This window comes from Gadus chalcogrammus, chromosome 20, assembly GCF_026213295.1.
Source record: "Gadus chalcogrammus isolate NIFS_2021 chromosome 20, NIFS_Gcha_1.0, whole genome shotgun sequence".
Classification (NCBI taxonomy): Eukaryota; Metazoa; Chordata; class Actinopteri; order Gadiformes; family Gadidae; genus Gadus; species Gadus chalcogrammus.
Genome location: NC_079431.1, coordinates 13,166,926 through 13,191,686, shown reverse-complemented (window position 1 = coordinate 13,191,686; position 24,761 = coordinate 13,166,926). Strand labels below are relative to the sequence as shown.

Below are 24,761 nucleotides of genomic sequence, written 5' to 3'. Positions count from 1 at the left end.
TATATATTATCTATCTATAAACAGTTGTCACTGATGGCCATCTTGAAAAAATGGATGCTATATTGAAAATTTGTCGTGCCTCCACATCAAATTTTTATCATATTGAAAAGTCTTGATCCTTCCACATGTTCCCCATGTCTTTGGCTATAACTGTAACATATTGGATGCTCCTATCCCATATTATCTATTGTTAATGTGGAATTTCATCTAAAAACAGTTGTCACCAGTGGCTATTTGGAAAAATGGCCACCATATTGAGAACTCTTGATCTATCTACATGTTCCCCATGTCTTTGGCTATAATTGTACCAAAATGTATGTTTCTATCACCTATTATCCATTGTTAATGTGAAATTTAATCAAAAAACAGTCATCACTGGTGGCCATCTTGAAAAATGGCGGCCATATTGAAAATTTGTCGTGCCTCCACATCAATTTTTTTTCTATATGCCTTTGGCCACAAGCATACCAAATTTGACGCTTTTATCATAAAATGCACAATCCTTCTGGTTATCTGCCACACTATTATGTATGTCGCTTCTATCCAAACTGACATATATAAGTGCATTTATCAGAAGAAATAGAAACAATATATCGGTGTGGGGACAGTAAGGATGTTCATAGAACAATTTTTAGGTTAATCCATTCGCCATATCCAACAAAGATAGTTAGGATAAGATGCTCCAAAATACCAAGTAATTTTTGGTATTGTAAAGTGCCAGGACATACAACATACAATAATTGTGTACATTAAGTGCCATGATATACAACATCAAATTTTCTGAATTTTCTATGAATTTCTATGAATTTCTATTTTCTGAATGTTAATTAAAGGGGATATATTATATGTGTCACCTTTACACCAACTTGTGATGTCAAAAGAGGCAAATACTCAAAAGTGAGAAGCGCCAAGTGCAAGTAGCTTTGTGGGCGGTTCTACGGCGATGTCGCTAGTTTATCGGCACGAAAAATTACTCTTGCGCCCGCCGCATATCTAAAAAGGGTTGGTCTGAAGTAGCCTAATTACAAGCAGGTGTGGTTTGGGCGTAACGTGCAACAAACCAAAGAGAGTGCCAGCTCCCATCCCCTTTAAGAGCCATGAGTGCATTTGAATATGACAAGTTGATATTTTGACAGCATGTCTGCAGTCTCCGATGAGACAGATGCACATGAATTTCAAACTGCAAATGGCTCAGTTTATGACAGTCAGTTTTTAGCCAAATAATATGGCCTAATTCACACATGGAATAAGGTTTTCTTCCACAACTTCAGAATACTGAGTCCTCAAATACATTTCGGCCTATATGATATAACATATGATATGCGGTAACTGCGGTTCTATTTAATGATATACACCAGGGGTGGGGAACCTTTTTGTCAACAAGGGCCGGATCAATTTTTGTAACTTGTTTGGAGGGCCGCACTTTTTTTAGGCCTATAAAAATAGCTCATGTCAAACAAAATTGTTTAATATATATATATATATATATATATATATATATATATATATATATATATATATATATATACATAGGCCTATGTTTAAATGTATATATTTTAAAGCTTATCTCCCTGTGCAACGACATACTGCTTTCTGATTGGCTAATGGGGTGTCCATTAAGTCCATGGAACAGTATACCTTTGACGTAATCCCAGTAGAAAAGTTAAATCAGGTATCATATCAATGCTCTTGAATAGTTACTTACGTTTAACAACCAGTAGGCCTATCACCAGAATTAATCAGGTTATTATGCCATTTATTTTCCTTAATGTAAAGGCATTTCTTAATATTAATAAAAACACATTTTGTGGATTTTGTAAACGGGAGTTAGCGGGAGACTTCTTCGCCACGCTGTGTCCATTAAGTCTGTAGAATTGTAGGCTACACCTCGACGGTCGTTATCCCTTAATTAGGACTTCTCCCATCAAACAACAAAAGCGAAAATACACACTGAAATAATAATAAAATGAATAGCCTAACAATAAACTAAGTATACGTAAAACATAGCCTGCATCAGGAATAAATGTGGCAAATGCAGACTGAAACGGAGTTAATGATCAAGGTAGATTTATTTTAACATCAGCAATAGAGGAATTGACAAAAAATATTCCAACATTAAAAAAGAACATTACACCTGATTTAACAGTTTAATTTGATAATAACAACACATAATCACAAGCGGTGGATAACAGCATGGATTGGCAGTGGCACGCACATTAACATTAACGCACATTCAGTGCGCAGCTGACTGAGCAGCACAGACGTATTAAATAACGTACTTAGCTAACTTGTACACTACTACATATCATACTAGGCTACTACTAATACTAAAATAATAACAATAATCTTGAATTTTTTTTAATTTATAAAGAGGAGATGCATGAACTGACCCACTTTCCTATGGACAGCCCAAGCTGCTCAGTGAGATGGCTGCAACTGCTTCTCTTTCACTAGGCCTCTGATGTCGGATGGCGATGAAGATGAAGCTACCCGCGGTTGATTTTCGAGGTGTTGGTCTGTTAATCTTGAGCGGAACCGAGATTTTGCTAGAGTCAATTTTGAGAAGAATTGCTCACAGCAGTAGGTTGTCCCAAACACAGATGCAAATCTCAGTGCATGTCGCCTGAGAACAGGAAAATCTGTAGCAGGCACATACAATTTATAGAACTCAAGCAGAGGGAGGTTGTTGTACTTTGCTTTGAGCTCGTCATTGCTTTGCAGCTCAATGATTTCGTGTTGCAGTTTGTCAGGCACGTCAGCTGGTTCCACATTAAATGGCGTTGCAAAAATTTTGAGTTTGTTTGTCTTACTTTTAATGTCCTGAAACCTCTCACCAAAAGCATGAAGGAGTTTTGCGCACTCTGCTGCATATTCAGATGTCACAGCAGGCTTCTGCTCTTGCAAAGTAGGAAAGTGCACGCTGTTGCCCTTTGCCAGTTGCATTTGCCACAGCTTTAGTTTCCCTTCAAATGTCTTCACATTGGAGACCAGAGCACTGAGTAGCTGGTTGGGACCTTGGAGCTTGACGTTCAGCTCAGAAAGGTGTTTGGTGATGTCCACCATGAATGCCAAATCACACAGCCACTTGCTATCTCTGAGTTCATCGACAGGCTTGCCCTTCATATCCATGAATTGTTTGACTTCTTCCCTCAATTTGTAAAACCGTGCGAGCATCTCCCCACGACTCAGCCATCGCACTTCACAATGGTACACCAGATCTCCGTATTCCGACTCAAGCTCACTTAGAAGTTCCTTGAACTGGCGGCTATTCAGTCCTCTGCTTTTGATGAAATTTATGGTGGAAACGACTGTTGACATGACATGACTGAGCTTCAGGGAATGTGCACACAAATTCTCTTGATGTATGATACAGTGGCATACAACTAACTCACTCGGATCTAGGTTTTGACGGCTCATTTCTCTTCTGATCAATGCGGTTAATCCCTTTTGGCCGCCGACCATGGCTGGGGCCCCATCTGTCGCAAGGCCACTTAACTTTTCGAATGGAAGTTGAAACTGGTTCATAGCTGACATGACTTGCCCAAATAAATCCTCACCTTTGGTCGTGCCATGCATGGCTTGCAGTGAAAGCAATTCCTCTGTAGAGTCGAACTCCGCAGTAATCCCACGCACAAAAATGGCTAATTGGGCAGTATTCGTGATGTCTGTTGTCTCATCACAGGCTAGTGAAAAAAACTCAAAATTCTGTGTTGTGTCCTTCAATGTCTTTTCAATATTCACTGCCATATCCGTAATCCGATCAGAGACAGTTCTTCGCGACAAACTCACACTTTGGAACAATTTGACCTTGTCAGGGGCAAGCAGTTCTGCTGTAGCGACAAGGCACTCCTTCACAAATTCCCCATCTGAATGAGGTTTCAGCTTCTTGGCTATTATCCCCCACTCACCACATAACTTGCACGAACAACGTTTTCTTTCTCCAAATTCGGTCTGGTGAAAGCTGCTTGTTGGGCACCCAAACTTCGCTTAAGTGCGTTTATCTTGTCAGAGCGTAACTGCCCCAGCAATTCACTTTTCTTTTCTTTGCTGATGCCATGCTAGCTGTCAGATTCAGTAGCTGTTACAAATGGAACTGTGACAAGTGGTTGTTTAGGCAACCTCACGCGACCCTCAACATTCCAAACAAAAAATAAATATCCTTTTTTTCCTTCATTTCGTACAAACGTTGTCACTTATGCTGGTAATTTGTTAACATTTTATTTCATATTTGATTTTATTTAATATTATAAAAATATATATACATATAGCCTATTTATGGGTTGCTTGCGCTGCTTTTTTTTTTGCCTTGCCTCCGCGGTCCGGACGAAAGGCTTTGGCGGGCCGTATACGGCCCGGGGGCCGTACGTTCCCCACCCCTGATATACACAATACATTATAAACATCTTTTCCTATCATTATTGTAAGCATTATCGTTATCGACTTGTGTTCCTAATATGCATGTGTCCCCCGTTAATATTCATTGCCATGGACTATATTATGCGTTACGTGTTTAGTTTGCGTGTGTTTAAACTAGCAACGACACATGCGCCAGTGATTAAGTCAATTGCGCCGGAGGCAAGATAGGGCCCCTAGTGCATATGTCACCTTTAAGTGCTATAAACAAAGGCCTATCAGTTGTTTTGAGGTGATGCTCGTTGCTCTCTTAAGGACCAGTTCTGACGCTAGACTCCTCGGCTTCTGTATCTGCTAAAGGTAATATGTAACACATTACTACAATGTTAGTGAAGTTGAAATGATAATAATGTTACTAAAGTAACATTGTAACATAAGGTTTTCCTTTAAAATGTAGTAATAATATGTTTATCACATTTGAAAGGTAATCGCCCAACACTGGTCATTATCCAGATGCATTTGCTAGAATATAATTGAAATGATAATAGTGCATTAAGCCTAGCCTTGGAACCAGACGATTCCGCAAGCTTTTCATTTGATCTGGCATGTGACTGGCCCCACTCCCATTCAGACAGTTCAATGTGGCTGACTGATAGGATGACTGTACAGAGGACTGCTCTATGGGAGCGCTGCTGAGGCCTGTTCATAAACAACAAAGATGGCTGCCGCTGATGTTTCATCCATTTGGCGGCTCCGATTGGTTGTAGGTCTTTCCAATTGTTTGCATTGGCATTTTGGCCTGCACCAGTTTATAACACCTCTTGGATTATGAAAATTAGCTGAGAGGTTTTAGACTTATATGCATTTGTGAAGTGGTCTGGTGGTATCAAGCCACATGAAGCCCCCTAGTGAAGGGCTAGGAGGGGCTGGACTCGTGGATCCTTCATAGTTATTTTCTAATTATGTGTAATATTTTACTATAAGCTCATTTCAATTTTCAAAATATTTGTTGTTTCACTTACACTCAAACTGCTTTGTGCATCTGAAAACAAATATGCAGATTCATGGCTTTGAATTAAATTCGATTTTAATTACAGATGTTACATTTCTAACACATGTCAGTGATACGCCTCATGCTCATGAACCTCTGGCCACTCATGCCCATATCCCTGAAGCTCCTGTACTCTCCGGGCCTCATGTACATCATCCTGCCCTTGTAGTGGGGCTGCTCGTACATCAGCCAGTGGCCGTCCATCACGTTGCAGGACTGGCAGTCGGACATGCGGTAACGCTCCTGGATGTTGTCACAGTCGTCCATCATCTCATTGGACTGACCACCGAAGTTCTCCCTCTCGTAGATCTTCATCCTGAACTGGCCTCTGTGCTGTAATGCAGAGATTCAGAGAAACAGTGTAAGCAGACTAATAACCAATACACAGTCAATGAAAAACAATGTGTAAGTAGGTGAAAATAAATTAATTGTTGAGTTATCTTACGAAGGGGATCATCCTGCAGGACCTGATGTTGTCAAACATCATTCCCATGCTCTGCATGCGGTGCATGTCGTTGTACTCTCCCCTCCTCATGAAGAACTGCTGGCCCATGTAGTTGTTCTTCTCGTAGACCATGAAGCAGCCGCTATCCACCCTGCAGGACTGGCACCTGCTCATGTAGGAGGACATGTCGGAGCAGTCGCTCATGCACTCATAGGAGCGACCCTGGAAGTTCTTCTCCTCGTAGAAGGTGATCTGAAAAAATATAGATGTTTTCAATATTGTTAAATTGACATTCAAAGATAAAGCTTAGATATTTGCAATGCTCTACAATGAATGTATTATTTCATTTTTTTTAGTTGCTTACCTTGCCCATGTTCATGCCGGTGGTGGTCATACTTGAGCTGTGGTACTGGTGTTGCTGCTGTCTGGTTTGGTTTTACCCTTACTTTTATACTTGCCAATACCTACAAAGAATTTGTGGCCCCCATTGTGAAAAGCCCTTAGCCAGCAACAGTATAGAGGCCTGTATAGGGCTGTGTGACCCTGTCATGTGACTGGTCTCTCGAAGACTCGATTTTTTCCTGATCCCTTTCATCAGATAACACAATGCATTTTAACAGTCGTCATTGAGCCAATGGCAATCTATTGTCTTGTGCTGTTCGATAGTATCTATCTATCTATCTATCTATCTATCTATCTATCTATCTCTCTCTCTCTCTCTCTCTCTCTCTCTCTCTCTCTCTCTCTCTCTCTCTCTCTCTCTCTCTCTCTCTCTCTCTCTATCTATCTATCTATCTATCTATCTATCTATCTATCTATCTATCTATCTATCTATCTATCTATCTATCTATCTATCACACATTGCAGCAATGTTTCACAAAGAATATTTAACTTTGTAAAGAGTTGAATTTTATATTATTTTTAATAAAATCAAAATAAAGAACAATTTAGCTATGCTAACTGAATAGTGACTATATGCTGATATTCTTCTGATCGAACTGATCTGAAATATGTAAAAAAAGACAGTTTATTTGGACTTCATTGACATTTTGAAATGACATTTTTTCCCTGTATGATTTCATCATTTTGTGAACAAAATCACTGCTGATCATTTCAGCCCTACTTATAGGCCGAATCTCATTAATTTGCTCCAAGGAAAATCTCAGCCCTACCCCTCGCTGTTGCGCGTTCACGCGCCGTGGAGCCATGTCCCAATACCAGTTTAAAGGTAGCTTAAGGGGTAAGGGGGAGGGCTAACATCCCCTCAAAATTGAGATTTTCGATGGGCACACTCAAAGCGCTTTAGTTCTGACTTGCTCCCACAATACCTTGCGAAAAAACGGAAAATCAAGAAATATCCTAGACAAGATGGAGGGCAAAAAGATGCGACAGGATTGGAAAAACACAAATGTAAGTGTTTTCTCTGTAATTAACTATTAATTATTTTATTACAGTTTTTCTCAGTCGCTTTGATTCATTTCTCAGATCAGAATTGAAATTCTCAAAACTACCTGTTCAATCTTCACATCAGTGTGTCACTTGTGCACATGAAAAAAACTGTTTCACATTTATTTGAACACGTTGCAAATGCTTTGGTACATCCATGCACATGATTATGCACAATTCTCTGCTCTTTCCTACATTATCAATTGCTTATGTCATGTTGATCAAAATGTATTGTAATGGTCTCTATGGAATAGTCTCACCCCCACAACATTTAGGTATTAGTTCATTGCATAAGTCTTTACATGCAAAATGGTTGAACAAGTTGTCATAATATGTCAAGCATATTTCTATACATTTCTACACACTGGCATTAGACTCTTTTTTCTGGTCTTTTTTCTAAATCTGTCCTGAATTGGTCAATTGCTACCAGATGAATCTTGACTTTCTCTAAAGAAGGGAAATGTGTGAAGTGTTAGATCAACCAACGATCAACCAGTACTGGAATAGCTCAAAGGTGCATCTCCTGAACCATGAACTGGCAAGTATATATATAGCTGGAGCACAACACAATGTTACATTGTCTGAGAATTTGTGGCCCAACAGACAGGAACATCAGGAGTTGTAGGATGACTGCACTGTAATTCCTACAGCAATGGATGTACAGTTTACCCTAAGGAGATTTTCCTATGTTCACATTTCTAGCAATGACATGTTCTGTCAACAAATTATAGTACAAACAGTCAAAGCGTAAATGTGAATCTTGTCCAGTCTCTTGCAATCAATCTCCCACATGCACTAAGTTGTAACTTACAATTTACAATAATTGTCTTCAAAACTTTAGCCATAGTTTACATCAGAACATCCCTCCAGAGTACGCTATTATATTGACAACATGACTAAGCAATTTGACTGTCTTATCCGTAGACAATGACACAAGGACTTGTCATTCTGATGGCACTGACATGTTCATTGAAACAGATATTTACTTTTGAGAGATGAACTAAGGATTTTGAGCTAGAGACTGGCTTTTGCAGGTAATCCATGGTGTTTTGCTATTTGAACGCATTGTTTTGAGAAATGCACTTACTGGTTTGCAAATTTTAATTCTGATCTGAGAAATATACCAAAGCAACTGAGAAAAACTGTAATTATACTCTGCAGCCCGGCCGCGGGCTTCGAAGCCCGGCCGCGGACTCTCGGAAGATCTGGATATCATACGACATGAGCCCGGCAGCTCCCCGACCGCGGGCCGCCCGACCCCGGTCCTCGGCTGGGCTGCAAAGCCCGATCACGGGCTCTGTAGCCCGGCCATCGACCGGGCTACAGATGTCAGCCTGCAGAGCCAAATTATTTATTTTACCCAACCAATTCCCCTGCTATGTATGTGCTTCTGAGAAGCCCGTTTGTTGGGTTGTTTCTGCTCTGTATTAGCCAAAATAGAGAAAAAATAGTAAGAAGTTGTCTAGCTCTGATAGTTTAAATCTAAATCATCATAATAGCCTAATTACAACAAACACAGTCTCTAAAGCTGAACCAGAACGAAACAGGAAGTGAAGGTTAATGCACTAATGTGTTTAGATGAAGCGTAATCTTGATGCCTCTGGTATCGTTGATTCGGGGCTAGGTATGACTCAACAGATTGGTAAAGGTTTAATAGTGTTTTATTCAGAGATTCAAGGTATATGGAAATGGACTCTGGAGGTGGTTCATGAAGCATCTCACGCCTATAGAGTCTGATTTACCCAGGTCTATCCTCTGTCTATGTTGGTATAGGCTGAATGGTAAAGAAGCCACACCTTTAGTTTCTTATTCATCTCAGTCCCACAAAACGCTTTTGTCTTGACCACTCTATATGTAGAAGCACAAACTTACCAGAACTGATGTAGGCACTATGTGTGGTCCAATGACGTAATAATAATGTTTGATTTACTGTAATATTGTGTGGTCTAATGAGGAAATGGAAAAAGTTCATTTCAATCAGTGTCCACCCTTTACTATGTTACTATCCCCCAAGCGGGTACATAGTGAAATGGGACCTATTTTGTATCTAGCGCCACACATCTTCTTGGCTAGCCCCAGCCTGACATCAAGGTCATATTTGAGGACATTTGACAGGAAGTATAGATTTCTCCAGAGTCTCTGTTTTATCAGGAGCTGAGGAAAAGGTGGAAGATCTGAAGGTGCAGACAGGGATCATTATTCATGTGTTGATTATTGATCGTATGTATTGGTCGGCCCAGGTGAACTGACCTGTATCGTACATCATTGATGTTGACTGTAATCTTGGCTAGCCTCAGCCTGATATCAAAAGGATGTTAGAGGAAGTACAGAACACACTGCACTAGCAGGAGCTGAAGAAGAGGCTCTAGTATAATATTTTATATTTTAAAAGGTGGATGGAGGTGAAAGAGACGAAGAGCAGTCACCTTGTTTAGAAATTGGCATAAAGGAGAGGAAAGTGCTTGAGCGATGGTATGAAGTAAAGCAATGAAAGAGGGTTAGAAATAATTCCTATTAACTTTGTCTCCATAAGCTCCCCACTGCAAGTGTTCTCAATTGAAACCACAGCAGAATTTGACTGGAACCGGTGCGATAACACACCTAACACACCGCACCTAAGTTGGATTACTGTGTTCACAATGGTGTTGTGGAGTTTGGTTCTTTGTTTTTCCTCAGTACTTTCAAGTTCCTTCAGTAAAAACATTCAACTTAAGGCAGGGGCCTACCCAAGTTCAGCATTGACCGGCAATCGTCACTTCAATGTAACCTGAATAAGAGTTACGTTAAGAAAATAACTCAGAGGTTAAACACAAACGTTTCCCTAACAAATACCTCATAGGCCTATACCCAACTACCTAAACCACTGCCAATTCCAAAATAATCAGTTTTCTTCTGTATATTCAGTTGTTATGTAAATTCAAATAACCAGTGAGAAAATAGGAAGTTCAAGTTAGATCATGTTTTATTGATGATCAACTAACACATGTCAGTGATACGCCTCATGCTCATGAACCTCTGGCCGCTCATGCCCATATCCCTGAAGCTCCTGTACTCTCCGGGCCTCATGTACATCATCCTGCCTCTGTACTGGGGCTGCTCGTACATCAGCCAGTGTCCGTCCATCACGTGGCAGGACTGGCAGTCAGACATGCGGTAACGATCCTGGATGTTGTCACAGTCGTCCATCATCTCATTAGACTGACCACCAAAGTTCTCCCTCTCGTAGATCTTCATCCTGAACTGGCCTCTGTGCTGTATTGCAGAGATTCAGAGAAATGGTGTAAACAGACTAATAACCATTACACAGTCAACTTAACAGTAGATGAAAATAAATTGAAATTTTGAGAATAAAATTGTTGAGAAATTGTTGGTGAGTTCTCTTACAAAGGGGATCATTCTGCAGGACCTGATGTTGTCAAACATCATTCCCATGCTCTGCATGCGGTGCATGTCGTTGTACTCTCCCCCCCTCATGAAGAACTGCTGGCCCATGTAGTTGTTCTTCTCATAGAGCATGAAGCAGCCGCTCTCCACCCTGCAGGACTGGCACCTGCTCATGTGGGAGGACATGTCGGAGCAGTCGCTCATGCACTCATAGGAGCGACCCTGGAAGTTCTTCTCCTCGTAGAAGGTGATCTGAAAGAGTAGAATAATTAGCACATATTACTTATGACAGAAAGGTAGAACACAGAAAAATGTCCTGTATTGTAGAATAGTTATCCTTGGTTTGCATACTGTCCCTCATTGTCTGTGGCGGTTCAGTGTGGCCCTAGTCCTCTATTTGATACATGGCATCCATGTTTGCATGCTCTCTGAAATAAAACCCCTTTGTAAACCTCTGCAGAAATGGAAACTGCAATATGTTATCCATGTATCTAAATACGTTTACAAATCAGCCGTACCTTGCCCATCATGTTTCTGTCAGTGGTGGTCATGTTGCTGTTACTGGTGAACTGCCTTTCAATCTGTTATACCAAGGTCCTTTTATATGATGTCAAGCCTAAACAACCAGAGGCCCTTCCTGTCAGAAAGTCCTTACTCAGCTACACAATCCTTTTGATGCTGAGGGGATCCCCCTGCATGTTTCTGGCATCTCTGTTGTCTTTCTCTTTAGAAAGCCATTTCACTGACAAACAAATACTATTCATATATGAAGGATAATAAGTGTATTTATACGTGAAGGACAATTTGTCACTCAATTGTGATTATTCCCAAATTAAGAGGTACAAACATGCATGCTCTTTCATGGGAAAATTATATTTAATATGATATAATTTGTGATATAATATTACAAATAAATAAAAAACTTATTTCATTAGTAGGTACAGATTATTTATTTATACAGTTTAATGTCTAAGTTTATAACGTTTACCTAGAGGTAGCTTCCTTCCTCACTCCAATTGAAAGAGGTTTGGTCATTAGCCTTTGTATCATCACTTTATACAAGACGTTTGATACTATCGCCATGTTATCCCTGGCCTGACTTCTTTATTGTGTTAATTCCTTAAATTGTCTTGCATTCCCACTTCCCCCCATTAACTTTGCCTCCCCACCCCGGCCCATCCAAAACACTCCACAGTCACTCCCTTTACCTAAGGTTTGCTAATATCAGACCTAATAATCTTTGCAATGTTGACTGCCCACAATGGGATGAGATTCATTTAGACGCTTTTTTTTACCTGAAGATGTTTGGTCATCTGATAATGCTCCATTAAAACAAATACTTTGCTTTCAAGAAGAGTCTTACAAGAAATTCTTTTTTATCATGGTTTCATTTAGTTTTGGGGTACTCACAAATACCAATCTTCTATAAGTAGTTTACTTTTGAAACACCTAAATTTTCATAAGCTATTTATGGAAAGAATCAGCAGACTAGATTCAAAGGTGATGTTTTTGACACTGCACCCTGGCAGAATTAACAGAAGCTGGGTATTGTCGCCATACGATTTAATAAGAACAATTTACAATAATTACACTAAATCAGGTGATTACCTTTCTTTTTTAAGATTACATATTGTTCTAACACCGTCTAGTAGCACTACCTCCACTGTGAAGACCAGTGTCTTAGATAGACAAGCATTTTATGTTTATTTGCTCTAATGTTGATGTGGTTGCTGAACTATTGTGTACTTTACTACGCTTATGCTGTCATACTTTGATTGCTCTCAGCCTCAATAAATAAGTAATTGTTTAAATGAACATGCGATAATAAATGACATTAAAATACAATTTTATTATTTATTGTGTAGTATTATCGCTTGTGCAATTGCAATGGAATATATAAATCTGTTGCTTATAACATATTACATTTGTACATGACAAGAAACCTTTTATCATTACAAAATATCCACCAATAGCAACATTTGCTTTTATGCAGTCAAAAGAGGAATAGAAGAAAATAGAAAATCTTTATCACAATCAACCAATTAAAGGGTTGGCTTAGCTCAGGGGGTAGAGCGGGTTTACTTGTAACCGGAGGGTTGATAGTTTGAGTGTTGAGCAGTCCCTGAGGAAGACACCTAACCTTAACTGTTCCTGACGAGCTGGCTTTCAGAATCAGAATCAGAAAAGGTTTATTGCCAAATACATTTACACATATGAGGAATTTGTCTTGGTATTCGTATTCGTTGCGCACGATCTTAACAAACAATAAACAGTAAACAATAAACAATAAGCAAGTATTGAATAATAAGTACTGAAAAAGATAAGAGTAAATAAAAAATATAGTACATTTAAAAATTTAAATAAATAATTAGAGATACTCTATATACATATACATATGCACCGTAATAAGAAAAGAAAAGAAAAGAAAAGAAAAGAAAAGAAAAGAAAAGAAAAGAAAAGAAAAGAAAAGAAAAGAAAATAATATACGTACAATTGTGCGTGATGGTGAAAGTAGTGCAAAACTTGTTGTCATCATAGGCAGATGACTGTGGGTGTTGATGGGGGAAGGGGGGGTAGTGTGCGTGTCAGTGTTGGTGGGGGTCCGGGGCCGTTGTTGGGGAGTCACACAAGGTGATGGGGGAGGGTGGGGCTGCGTTCCTCCTGAAGTCCACAACCATCTCCACTGTCTTTAGAGCATTGAGCTCTAGGTTGTTTTGGCCACACCAAGTCACCAGGTGGTCAATCTCCCACCTGTAGGCAGACTCATCTCCACCAGAGATGAGCCCGATGAGCGTGGTATCATCTGCAAACTTCAAGAGCTTGACCGACTGGTGACTGGAGGTACAGCTGTTGGTGTACACTAGGGAGAAGAGCAGGGGAGAAAGAACGCAGCCCTGAGGGGATCCGGTGCTGATGGTCAGGCTGTTGGAGACGTGCTTCCCCAGCTTCACATGCTGCTTCCTGTCAGACAGGAAGTCAGTGATCCACCGGCAGGTGGAGTCGGGCACGTGCAGCTGGGAGAGCTTGTCCTGTAGCAAAGTGGGGTTGATGGTGTTGAATGCAGAGCTGTAATCCACAAACAGGATCCTGGCGTAGGTTCCTGCTGAGTCCAGGTGCTGGAGGATGAAGTGGAGGGCCATGTTTACAGCATCGTCCACAGACCTGTTGGCTCTGTAGGCGATCTGCATGGGGTCCAGGAGAGGGTCCGTGATGGATTTGAGGTGCGACAGGACAAGGCACTCAAAGGACTTCATGACCACAGAGGTCAAGGCGACTGGTCTGTAGTCTTTGAGTTCTTTGGGCCTTATTTTTTTGGGGATGGGGATGATGGTGGAGGATTTAAAACAGGCTGGTACATGGCATGTCTCCAGTGAGGTGTTAAAAATGTCTGTTATTACTGGAGACAGTTGATCTGTACAGTGCTTGAGGGTGGAGGGGGAGACAGAGTCCGGTCCAGCTGCCTTGCGGGGTTTCTGCCTCTTGAAGAGTCTGTTACCTTTTCATGGATGACTCCGCCGTGAATGTGTGTATGAAGCGTTGTAAATCGATTTGGAATGAAGTGTCTTTAATTAGCCTCAGTTGTAATCTAAGGCCTCAACAAACCAAAACTCAAGTATAGAGCACATGTATATAATGCAAACTCAAAATGTGTTGACGTTGTATTCACACGTTAATCATTAAGCACCACCCCTCCTATTTTTTTTGCACCCACCTGATGTTTTTCAACAATTTTTTTTTAGCTGATCAATTATAATGACCTAGATAAGTGAGTCCACGTGGGATTTATGCCTTCTGTGGGAAACAAGAATGCAAGAAAGTTCCACTTGAGCTTTGGTGTGTGGAGGGCTTAAGAGAATCTTAATGCAGTGCGTATCTGTCATAAATGTAATATTTTTTTCTATTTGGGTAGCTATTTCAAATACGGCTATGAAAATATGTATTATTACATTCTGAATATAAGAAAGCCTTAACATTGAAGTCAGCCACCAAAGACATTACTTTTATAAACCAACCATTTAAAATCCCCCACTCCTTACTAATTAAGGGATTTTTTTCTTGCCCTCTGGGGAGCTAGGGTCAGGGGGGTGTCATAGATATATGGAATGTTAGGCCCTTTGAGATGGTACCTGTGATTAATAGCATTGACTTGATTTGATTATACCCTGAAGCAGGATTTTTTTTTTTTTTTTTTAAATATGTTATGATTTTAAAATAGTATTTGCCAAATATGTAGGTGTATTACAAAGTTCACATCAAGCAACAGCTTTTAATTTTACCAGTTAATCATTTTGTATCTTTATTTACATTTCATTTATCAGGATTTACATGGAATCCATGATACGCCTCATGCTCATGAACCTCTGGCCACTCATGCCCATATCCCTGAAGCTCCTGTACTCTCCGGGCCTCATGTACATCATCCTGCCCTTGTAGTGGGGCTGCTCGTACATCAGCCAGTGTCCGTCCATCACGTGGCAGGACTGGCAGTCGGACATGCGGTAACGATCCTGGATGTTGTCACAGTCGTCCATCATCTCATTGGACTGACCACCGAAGTTCTCCCTCTCGTAGATCTTCATCCTGAACTGGCCTCTGTGCTGTTGGGATTAAATAGAGAGCTTAGAATGTGGTTCATGAGTATGATTAGAATTTAAATGGAAGGAACGGACTCTCTCTTACCATGGGGATCATGCGGCAGGACCTGATGCAGTCCCTCATGCCCATCATGCTCATATAGTCGGAGTACTCTCCCCTCTTCATGAAGTACTGGTTTCCCATGTAGTTGGTGCGGTCGTACACCATGAAGCAGCCGCTCTCCACCCTGCAGGAGTGGCACCTGCTCAGGTTGGAGGACATGTCGGAGCAGTCGCTCATGCACTCATAGGAGCGACCTTGGAAATTCTTCTCCTCGTAGAACGTGATCTGTAAAGGAGTGTTTTTTATAGTAAGAAGTTCAACATCACTGTTGGAATTAGTTGATATTAACCTTCATTTAAGAAATTTCAAAGTGTGGTGACAATGCTTACCTTGCCCATGGTCATGATGGCGGTGGTTGTTGCTACGATCTGTGCTATTGGTACACTGATGTTGTTTCTGTTAAAAGCCCTTACTTTTATACCTGAGCAACCCCCTACCCCTGCATTGTTTAAACCCCTGACACCGCAGCATGGTATAGGGGCATATAGAGGGCTAAATGGGGTTGTTCACATGTCCAGTAGCCTTGATGGCCATAGAATAACTAATAATAGATCTATTGGGTGGTGCACACAATACATGAACATGCAGCACAATGTAATGGACAATGGTTATTTGGAAACACATTCTATCTAAACATTTCTAGATTGTTTTAAATCTAAAAAAACATTAGCCTTTTTTGATTTGCCTAAGAATTGTATGATACAATCTGTAGTTGGTATGCATTGTTGCATTGTTAATGTAAAATAAAATAAACATTGGTCCATTGGAGCCAAAGAAAACTGATTTTGCAGCAACCTATCAAAAAGGAACTATTTAGTATGCTGAAGGGTTTGTTTTCAATGGTTTGGTTCCTGCAACATCAGTTTAATGTTGATGTTGATATAACAGTTGACATGAAAAATTAATATTATATCATGAAAATTTGCACAACTTGCTTCCGCTTCAATAATCACCATCAACCATGAGAAGCTGCAGTCAGAATAGGGCGCTTGTTGTGGAAAGTACAACACATTTAGTCTAACAAGGAACGAGATCGGAAAACCGCTGAATACATTTACATTTGCAACTTTATTGAGAATGTTAAAAGAGTAATACAAAAGCTGAGCTGGTCTACAGAACACCTGCTTTCCAGCTTGGCAAACACTTTTTATTGTCTGCCTCTGTTATTCCTCCCATAAGCTCCAAGCCAGTGTTGTAATCAAACAATGCACATACATGGCTCCAGCGTCAAAAGACTGCTGTTGTTTCCATTATGTTTGTGGTCTCCAAGCAGAACTTGGCTTTCTACGTACTGGTGGAAAAAATTTCACCCAGTTTCCCTAATCCTTTAACCTCACCTTCCTTATCCATTCCTCTCACGACACAAATTATTCACGTTGTTTCACAACTTGACAATAATATTCAGAATATTTATATATATTGCATGTGATTTTGTCATAGAAATATAAAAATGTTCTATGACCATCCCTCTCTCTGTGTGTTCTCCAGGATCTCATCGTACAGCCAGCTCTGGGTGAACTCCTGACTCCTCTCACGACACATAATGATTTTAATGAATATATATATATATATATATATATATATATATATTTTTTTTTTATTAGTATTTCTTTTATACTTTTAATTCGCATTTCTCTTTTACATGTTGATCTTTTGTGTTTTTAAAATATGATTCCTGCCAGTGACAAACACGAAAATGAGAAGCTGCATCTAATAATAATATAATATATCTTAATATCTATATATTTTACCTGCACCATGGACATTGGCTTTGTTTGTTAGGTCTAATGAACCACATCATTATTTTTGGTGTTATAGAGTCAGAACAGTCAAATACATTCAAAAGTATGTATACCACCAGTATACCAATAATATGTTTACTTGTTTCAGAACAAGTAAACATATTATTTGAGTTCCAGAAAACATGTTTTTGAAGCTGTTTGCTGGAAAAAGCTTTTGGGAAAAAAAATCTCGCCTACCGCTATTCCCATCGGTTTCAGTCCCTTCAAAATGCGCTGTTTCTGGTGTCCGTAGCTTTAATGCAAATGAGCTGTCAGATGTCAGCATGGAGGAGAAGGTGTTTGCGGACTCCTGGAGCTCTACATAATATAATATAATAATAATATTATGCATGTGTTTTTATGTTTGACGTCTCTTGCACTATAACAACAAGTAAAGACTCGTAGTGGGGGATATCTTGGCCATGGTTGAGAAGAATTGGGGGAAAGGAACTTTGGCCTTGACTCTGAAGTCCATGAACCGCGACATGGAGGGGAAAGGGATTGTACTCCGGGAGCTGAGATGCCGATCTGCCACTGAGCTCCCCGCGCCGGAGCTGCCGGACTGCTGCCGAAGCTTCGGCGGCACCGCCGGAGAAGCGGCAGTCCGGCCACCCTCGAAGTCGTCCGGCCACAGCCGAAGCGGCAATCCGGCAGCTCCGGTGGTGTACTCCGGGAGCTGAACTGCCGCCGAAGCTTTCCGGCTGCTCCGGTGGGTGTCCTCCGAGAGCTGAAAAGTCTGGCGGGGGTAGCTCGCCTGACTTTTCTCCTCCTCTGGACTGCCGCTAAAGCTTCGGCAGCAGTCCGGCAGCTCCGGTGGTGCTGCCGGTAGAGAAAGGGATTGTACTCCTGGAGCTGAGCTGCCGCCGGGTTCCTCCCGCCGGAGCTGCTCATCTATGGCGACACATTAGTGCCATAACTCACTAATGTGATAAAAGATGCATTCGGGCGTATTATTAACTGCGAGCACACAAATGATCTCTGCGCGCGCAAAACAGCCTCTCGCGCGCGCAAATTACCTCAGCCCGCGCAAAACAGCCTCTCGCGCGCGCAAATTACCTCAGCGCACGCAAAACCTCTCGCGAAAGATGTTTTTACGCTCTCGCTCGAATTTAATTTTGGCACTATGGGGGAGGGAACCAAGGCAGGGCGGGCTTTCCTATGATTGGCCGTTTCTGAAGCGCGATATTTGATTGACAGCCCTCCTCAGCCCTCCTCTCATTCAATTCTGAATTGTACAGTAAATGGCTGAAACGATAGTTACGTATTGTAACTCCAGATTCTATGAGTATAGGCGCAGCCTTTTAAGTGTCGGCCTCATTGTCCTTTAAATAGCTGAAGAAAAGCTGTTTATTGGGAGCAGAACGTCCGCCGGCGCCCGACTATATGTGCGAAATGCGGACGTCGTTGAGGCACGCCGCACGCGGACGTAATTGAGGCCCACGCTGTTGGTGGTCGGGGATTACAAATTTTTCAGTGCTACGGCTCACGCCTAGGGATAACCCAATAGCGATAGCCTTAAAAGGCTGCGCCTATACTCATAGAATCTAGAGTTACAATAAGTAACTATCGTTTCAGCCATTTACTGTACAATTCAGAATTGAATGTGAGGAGGGCTGTCAATCAAATATCGCGCTTCAGAAACGGCCAATCATAGGAAAGCCCGCCCTGCCTTGGTTCCCTCCCCCATAGTGGCAAAATTAAATTCGAGCGAGAGCGTAAAAACATCTTTCGCGAGAGGTTTTGCACGACCTGAGGTAATTTGCGCGTGCGAGAGGCTGTTTTGCGCGCGCTGAGGTAATTTGCGCGCGCGAGAGGCTGTTTTTTGCGCGTGCAGAGATCATTTGCGCGCTCGCAGTTAATATCTACGCGTGTGGAATAATATAATACGCCTGAATACATCTTTTATCACATTAGTGAATTATGGCACTAAAGTGTCGCCATACTCATCCGCTGGTCCACAAAATCGTAGCTATGCTCTGATTGGAGGGGAGTGGGGAAGTGGGAGGTAATATTCAAATGTGCCCCCTTCCTACGTAGGGGGTGCGCTGAAACTGACTCGCTCGTTTGGTAACTGTAGGCGGGGTACTTTCAGAAATGCATATCTCACTCAAAAAATCGTGTACAGACTTTTTTCAAAGTTTACATGCGTGTGGGAGCACCAGAGACCCAAAACAAGTCCCAGGAAAAGCGTTGTTTTTATAATATGTCCCCTTTAAAGCAAATAGCAGGGTACAATAAAATAATTCTGGAAAACAACTTTATCATGTATCGGTCCATAGTCTTATCTAGAATCCAAACTCTCAATTATAGTGTGCTACTCAAGAGGCACACATTTGCAGGATTTATTTTTCTACGCATTCCTCCAAAAATATTACATAGTCAGATTAAAATTTAGACATAAAAAAAAATGAACTGAGAGGTTCATGGGTGTGGAGTAAACTATTAAAGGGAAATGATGTACCACAGTTTAAAGTGATGCATGCCTCTGTTTCAGCAACACATGATACAGATGTGGTTGGTAGGTAGGCGATAATTCACCATATCATGAATAGACACATCCCCGTAAATGCATATTAACGTGCAAATATTTTCCCAAATGCTGCAGTGTATTTGGTTGTGTAGGTTTTTTATTTTGGAGGTCTAAACGTGGCCATTAATGAAAATAAAAAGCCATTGAATTATAAGCACTGAATATTTATGAATTTAAATAATGAATCTGAATTTTTTGCCTCTGAATTTAACTTATTTTTTCAATAAATCATTTTCAGCTTTATTTTCTCAATGTTAACTAATTCAACCTCCCCAAATTCAACATGCCAAATTCAGCTGCAAAATTCAATGCATGAAAATTCAGTGTTAACATCCGGGGAACCAAAGAAGAGCAATCAATCCTAGATGCTAGATCGCGGTCAAGCAAGGAGTGCGGGAATAAGAGCGTCACTGGTTCTTTCTTGATACAAACGTTAATGCTCAAAGGTAAATCAACGTCATTAAACACTGACTGTAGCTTTTTATGGGGAGAAAAGCAACGGTGGTGGACCGTATAAACGCCCTATCCATTGTATCGGTCTGTAAAATGCTAATCAAATCAAAATTATTTACTAAGCATATTTAATAACAAGTTGAGGCGGGGGGGAGATCTTATGTTTTGATTATGTTTTTTTTTTTGTTTTTTTTTTACTGCAGTATGAAATAAACGATGAACTAATGCCTGTAGGTGAAGTGTGTGTGTGATTGCAGTGACTTGGCTGGATTTACATGCAGCGTAAGGGTAATTGTAGTGGGTCAAGGAGCCCAATTTATTAGTTGGGGCAATCCGCAGAGGTCACTTTGCCTATGTTTGGTGTGATGAACGAGAGCGCAGAGCCGACAGTATTGCGCAACTAAACCGGCAGCAACCTGTAGTTGCAGTGGAAGCACGGCGTGCCTCGGTAAAGGCGCCCGACAGCAACTGGCTTTTATTTGTCATCCTCATATCTGTATCATGTCACTCTGTGCGGAATAGTGTTGGCTCTGCGCACTCTTTAAAGTCAACATGTCGACATTAAACTTGAAATGTCGAGAATAAAGTTGAAATATTATGTCGACTTTAATCTCGATTTGTCGACTTTAAAGTCGACATTAAACTCGAAATGTCGAGGATACAGTTGAAATTAGTTGGGAGAGATAGCAACCGCTCCACAGGGCCTGCACTGAATCCAATGGCTTGTGTGGATAATTTGGTAAAATTGTATTTCAGAATCGAGTTTAACAAGAAAGAGATCCTCGCTGTTTTAGCGCAGAGCCACAGTGTGGTGATTAGTGTAAGGATGCTGAAAAGGTTGTGCGGAAAAATTCGTCTGTTCAGGAGGAGGCCCTGTCAGACATGTTAATTTACTAGTCGATGTGTCGACTTTAATCTCGTCACGGCAAAAATATTTTTTTTCTTCATGTGTGGCCCTAATACTCCGTCGTACAGCTATGTATGCAAGTGCTATTTAAGTTATATTAATAAACAACAAACCGGAACATTTAAATTAGATCATGTTTTATTGATGATAAAACTAACACATGTCAGTGATGCGCCTCATGCTCATGAACCTCTGGCCGCTCATCATATCCCTGAAGCTCTTGTACTCTCCGGGCCTCATGTACATCATCCTGCCTCTGTACTGGGGCTGCTCGTACATCAGCCAGTGTCCGTCCATCACGTTGCAGGACTGGCAGTCGGACATGCGGTAACGATCCTGGACGTTGTCACAGTCGTCCATCAGATCATAGGACTGACCACCGAAGTTCTCCCTCTCGTAGATCTTCATCCTGAACTGGCCTCTGTGCTGTATTGCAGAGATTCAAAGATAATGTCAGTAGACTTATAACAACAACACAATCCATCTAACAGCTGAAATGTTCAATTCAATTGAACAGTGTAACGTTGGGGACTTCTCTTACATAGGGGATCATCCTGCAGGACCTGATGTTGTCAAACATCATTCCCATGCTCATCATGCGGTTCATGTCACGGTACTCTCCCCTCCTCATGAAGTACTGGTTTCCCATGTAGTTGTTCCTCTCGTAGACCATGAAGCAGCCGCTCTCCACCCTGCAGGACTGGCTCCTGCTCATGTGAGAGGACATGTCGGCACAGTCGCTCATGCACTCATAGGAGCGACCCTGGAAATTCCTCTCCTCGTAGAAAGTGATCTGAAACAAATAATTTGTCAACCATAGCAGATCATGCTTGGATGTTGCCGCTATTCATTGATTCTAAAAGGAAGTATCTGAGTCGGCTTCAATTTTTTAAATGATTTGGTGTATTTTACCTTGCCCATCATGATTGCAGTGTTGGTTTCTCAGGTCCTTCAGGGATCGGTTGGTCAACTGATACCCTAATCTGTTTCAAGCCGGTACTTTTATACATGAATAGACTCAAACACTGCATGACGCCCCTATTGTTCAAACAACTGACCCAGCAACATGCTATAGAATTCCATACAGAGGCTTACGCGTGTTCTAACAGGGTCAAATTCTCCAAATTGATCTTCTGGAAAAAGAGTTGTGTAGGTGAACCCTGTGTTTAAGCTTGAATCCAGACACTAAGATATATTTAGAAAAGTGGATTGGGCTGGGAGTTCTAGGAAGGATTGGGGTTGTGTTATCCCCATGGTTATGACCCACGTCAACTTGGCGTGTTATAATGATGATGTTCGATAGGAAATGCACAACACTAAATGGCATACTATAAGCATCCGAGAGGCGTAACCCTCTCTCTGACATCAAAATAATCCACTGACCTGATTTAGCTAATCACATTCACGAACACACATACACTGTGGCATAAAATATAAGTGTCCGAGAGGCTTAACCATCTCTGGGACATGGCCATCAATATTAAACGCTGCCCAGACGGAGATCCATTCGGAAAAGGCACTTTGATGTCAACAAAGAACCCAACTTTAATTCAAAGCAGAGCAGAACGTTTGAAACAGAGACTGGCTAAAACATTTCTTATTGTAAATAACGGGTTTTTTCAGTAAGCGACAAAAGTAAGCCTTACCTATTGAACAGCTCCCCCAATGCATATAACACTCATACATATGACGTGCTAATGAAGAGCTGTGGAATATTGTCATTTTGACAGGGTACAATATAGTCAATATAGTCACTGTGAGGTGTATGGGTTTGTTTGTTAGATGACGCAAGTCGCGGTGGGACGTGACTCAATCATCGACATGACACCGTGGACCGATTGCAGGAAGTTGTGCATTTGGCGGCATATGCCACAGAATTAATCTTAAACTGCTGGGTTGCTTTAAGGATGTTCTCGAGCAGGTCTCTGCAGTGCTTAGATGATACAACAGGGACTAAAAGTTCTACCTGAGAACTTGCCACTGAAAGACCTGGGTTTTAGAGTCACACCTCAGGTCTCACCAAATTAAACTTAGGAGGGCGGTGCTTGAAAGTAACATCGACATATGGCTTCCTGATGATTCCATCATATGGATATATAGACGTGAACTGTCATTTTGAAACACTGCTGATTTCACTGGCTGTAAGTCATGGCTGCGCCCCAATGTGGAAGTTGTTAAAAAAAACTATGTATGGTTACTATGTATGAAGTTTGGGGACCCTACTAGTTCAGAATGTACTTCTACAACCTGAACCTCACTTCCTATTTTGGTAACCACGAGTTTGGCTAGCCAAACTCGTCCGGACATTGGGTTCAATTGTATTATTTATTGCCGATGTTTACAACATGAGTCATATTTAATTTGTTTGATTCATCGTTTTCCCAGCTGATGTTATTGGTCTATGTTAGTTTATTGTTTGTTTGCCTCGTTTCTTTTCCGTCACCGTATTACATCACGATTGCTGCCACAGAGTTTCTACAGCGTTCATACTGTTCCCACCTACTAGAGAAAAAACCACAGCAGACAGCGGCCTTAAGATGGCCCGATTCTTCTTGATTCATATGTGTTCATTTTATTTAGTTTACGAGGATCCATGTATTTAGTTGTTGGCAAATATCTGAGGTTATATTTGCCTTGTTAATTGAAATACATTAATGTTAATAATGAATTTCCTTTTTTATTATTAAATCTTAAATTAGTTGGAGTTAAAGCTCAGATAAATTAAGCAATACATTCAAGGTTATAAGATAGATGCACCCCATCTATGTGCAATCACACAATTGCCTACATTAATTAATATTGTTGGATTTCACACATTGCACCGCTAATGTAACAATGCCACTGTCTTTTGAAATCAATGTTTATCGGATGGTACAGAATTTTCTGGACAAAATAACATTAATTTCAATAAAAGTACTACCAAATGTCTCTTGCTTATGGGAAATGCAGAATCTGCACAAAAAGTATGTATGTTATGTATGTATGCTGATAAATTATTTGCTACAATCACCCCTATCGACATTGTCTTTTGAGGTTTGCCTGGTATTTTTGAACTGCATCATTTCTGAGGTGGAGGTAGATGGAGGGAGTTGATCAGCCAGGAGTTCAACAGTCTAGAATTTTTTTTAACAATGTATGGCTGCATCCATATTATGATATTAATTCCTGCTTGGCCAGTCTAATAATCATTGCAAATCACAAAAATGAATATCAGGCTGGTCTCATGATGCTTTGTTGCAGGAACCTTAAAAACAATTGTTCTCAACTGGTCTGGCCTTACCCTGCGTTCACACCAAAAGATGCATTTGCTGCCCGAACGCGTTGACGCCTGAGTTTTGCGGCGCGTCAAATCAAGTTTTGCGGCGCGTCAAACCTTTGACGCGGGTCAAAAGTTGAAATATTTCAACTCGAGCAGCATTTGACGCGCCGCAAAATACGTGAACGCGCCCTTCGCCCGTGCCCGGCAGCGGGCACGGACATGCCGCGCCGCAAATCAGATTTTGACGCGCCGCAAATCAAGTTTTGCTGCCCGTTTTCTCGGCAGCAAATGCTGCGGCAGCAAAGCAGCAACGCGTCTCTACATTCACTTTGAATGGGATCACTACGCGCGTCAACTTTTTGCATCTTTTGGTGTGAACGCAGGGTTAGGAGACACTTTTGGGTCCTGACCCACCATTTGAGAAACACTGCTTTAGAAGATACCATGGACAGTT

The 24,761-nt window shown here is 41.1% G+C and overlaps 4 protein-coding genes across 5 annotated transcripts; all 4 read right to left on the bottom strand.

Moving 5' to 3' along the window:
* Window positions 1-5,461: 5,461 nt before the first annotated feature.
* On the bottom strand, window positions 5,462-6,246 carry LOC130373781 (gamma-crystallin M1-like). Its single transcript, XM_056580413.1, has 3 exons — window positions 6,214-6,246; window positions 5,850-6,101; window positions 5,462-5,737 (listed from the first exon to the last, which is right to left on the bottom strand). Exons 1-3 carry the CDS (start codon window positions 6,241-6,243, stop codon window positions 5,462-5,464), a joined length of 558 nt encoding a protein of 185 aa, XP_056436388.1. The 5' UTR covers window positions 6,244-6,246.
* A 4,025-nt stretch (window positions 6,247-10,271) lies between these two features.
* Window positions 10,272-11,239, bottom strand: LOC130373780 (gamma-crystallin M1-like). The gene is made up of 3 exons (XM_056580412.1): window positions 11,198-11,239; window positions 10,680-10,931; window positions 10,272-10,547 (listed from the first exon to the last, which is right to left on the bottom strand). The coding sequence occupies exons 1-3, from the start codon at window positions 11,228-11,230 to the stop codon at window positions 10,272-10,274; spliced, it is 561 nt and encodes a 186-aa protein (XP_056436387.1). The 5' UTR covers window positions 11,231-11,239.
* Window positions 11,240-15,001: 3,762 nt separating this feature from the next.
* LOC130373544 (gamma-crystallin M2-like) lies at window positions 15,002-16,727 on the bottom strand. Of its 2 annotated transcripts, none has more exons than XM_056580123.1 (3): window positions 16,710-16,727; window positions 15,360-15,602; window positions 15,002-15,277 (listed from the first exon to the last, which is right to left on the bottom strand). In XM_056580123.1, the coding sequence occupies exons 1-3, from the start codon at window positions 16,725-16,727 to the stop codon at window positions 15,002-15,004; spliced, it is 537 nt and encodes a 178-aa protein (XP_056436098.1). The 2 variants fall into 2 exon arrangements, with proteins under 2 accessions (XP_056436098.1, XP_056436099.1); XM_056580124.1 differs by lacking the exon at window positions 16,710-16,727 and adding an exon at window positions 15,707-15,721.
* A 4,474-nt stretch (window positions 16,728-21,201) lies between these two features.
* LOC130373545 (gamma-crystallin M1-like) lies at window positions 21,202-21,972 on the bottom strand. Its single transcript, XM_056580125.1, has 3 exons — window positions 21,961-21,972; window positions 21,590-21,841; window positions 21,202-21,474 (listed from the first exon to the last, which is right to left on the bottom strand). The coding sequence occupies exons 1-3, from the start codon at window positions 21,970-21,972 to the stop codon at window positions 21,202-21,204; spliced, it is 537 nt and encodes a 178-aa protein (XP_056436100.1).
* Between the last annotated feature and the right edge of the window lie 2,789 nt (window positions 21,973-24,761).

Excerpts from the sequence above, each read along its gene's own strand:
- LOC130373545 (XM_056580125.1), bottom strand. Across the intron at positions 21,475-21,589 it reads CCTGCAGGATGATCCCCTAT|CACAGAGGCCAGTTCAGGAT; the intron begins GTAAGAGAAGTC and ends TCTGCAATACAG.
- LOC130373544 (XM_056580123.1), bottom strand. Across the intron at positions 15,278-15,359 it reads CCTGCCGCATGATCCCCATG|CACAGAGGCCAGTTCAGGAT; the intron begins GTAAGAGAGAGT and ends TAATCCCAACAG.
- LOC130373781 (XM_056580413.1), bottom strand. The coding sequence starts at position 6,243 with ATGACCACCACCGGCATGAACATGGGCAAG. Across the intron at positions 6,102-6,213 it reads CCGGCATGAACATGGGCAAG|ATCACCTTCTACGAGGAGAA; the intron begins GTAAGCAACTAA and ends ATATTTTTTCAG. Across the intron at positions 5,738-5,849 it reads CCTGCAGGATGATCCCCTTC|CACAGAGGCCAGTTCAGGAT; the intron begins GTAAGATAACTC and ends TCTGCATTACAG.
- LOC130373780 (XM_056580412.1), bottom strand. The coding sequence starts at position 11,230 with ATGACCACCACTGACAGAAACATGATGGGCAAG. Across the intron at positions 10,932-11,197 it reads ACAGAAACATGATGGGCAAG|ATCACCTTCTACGAGGAGAA; the intron begins GTACGGCTGATT and ends CTACTCTTTCAG. Across the intron at positions 10,548-10,679 it reads CCTGCAGAATGATCCCCTTT|CACAGAGGCCAGTTCAGGAT; the intron begins GTAAGAGAACTC and ends TCTGCAATACAG.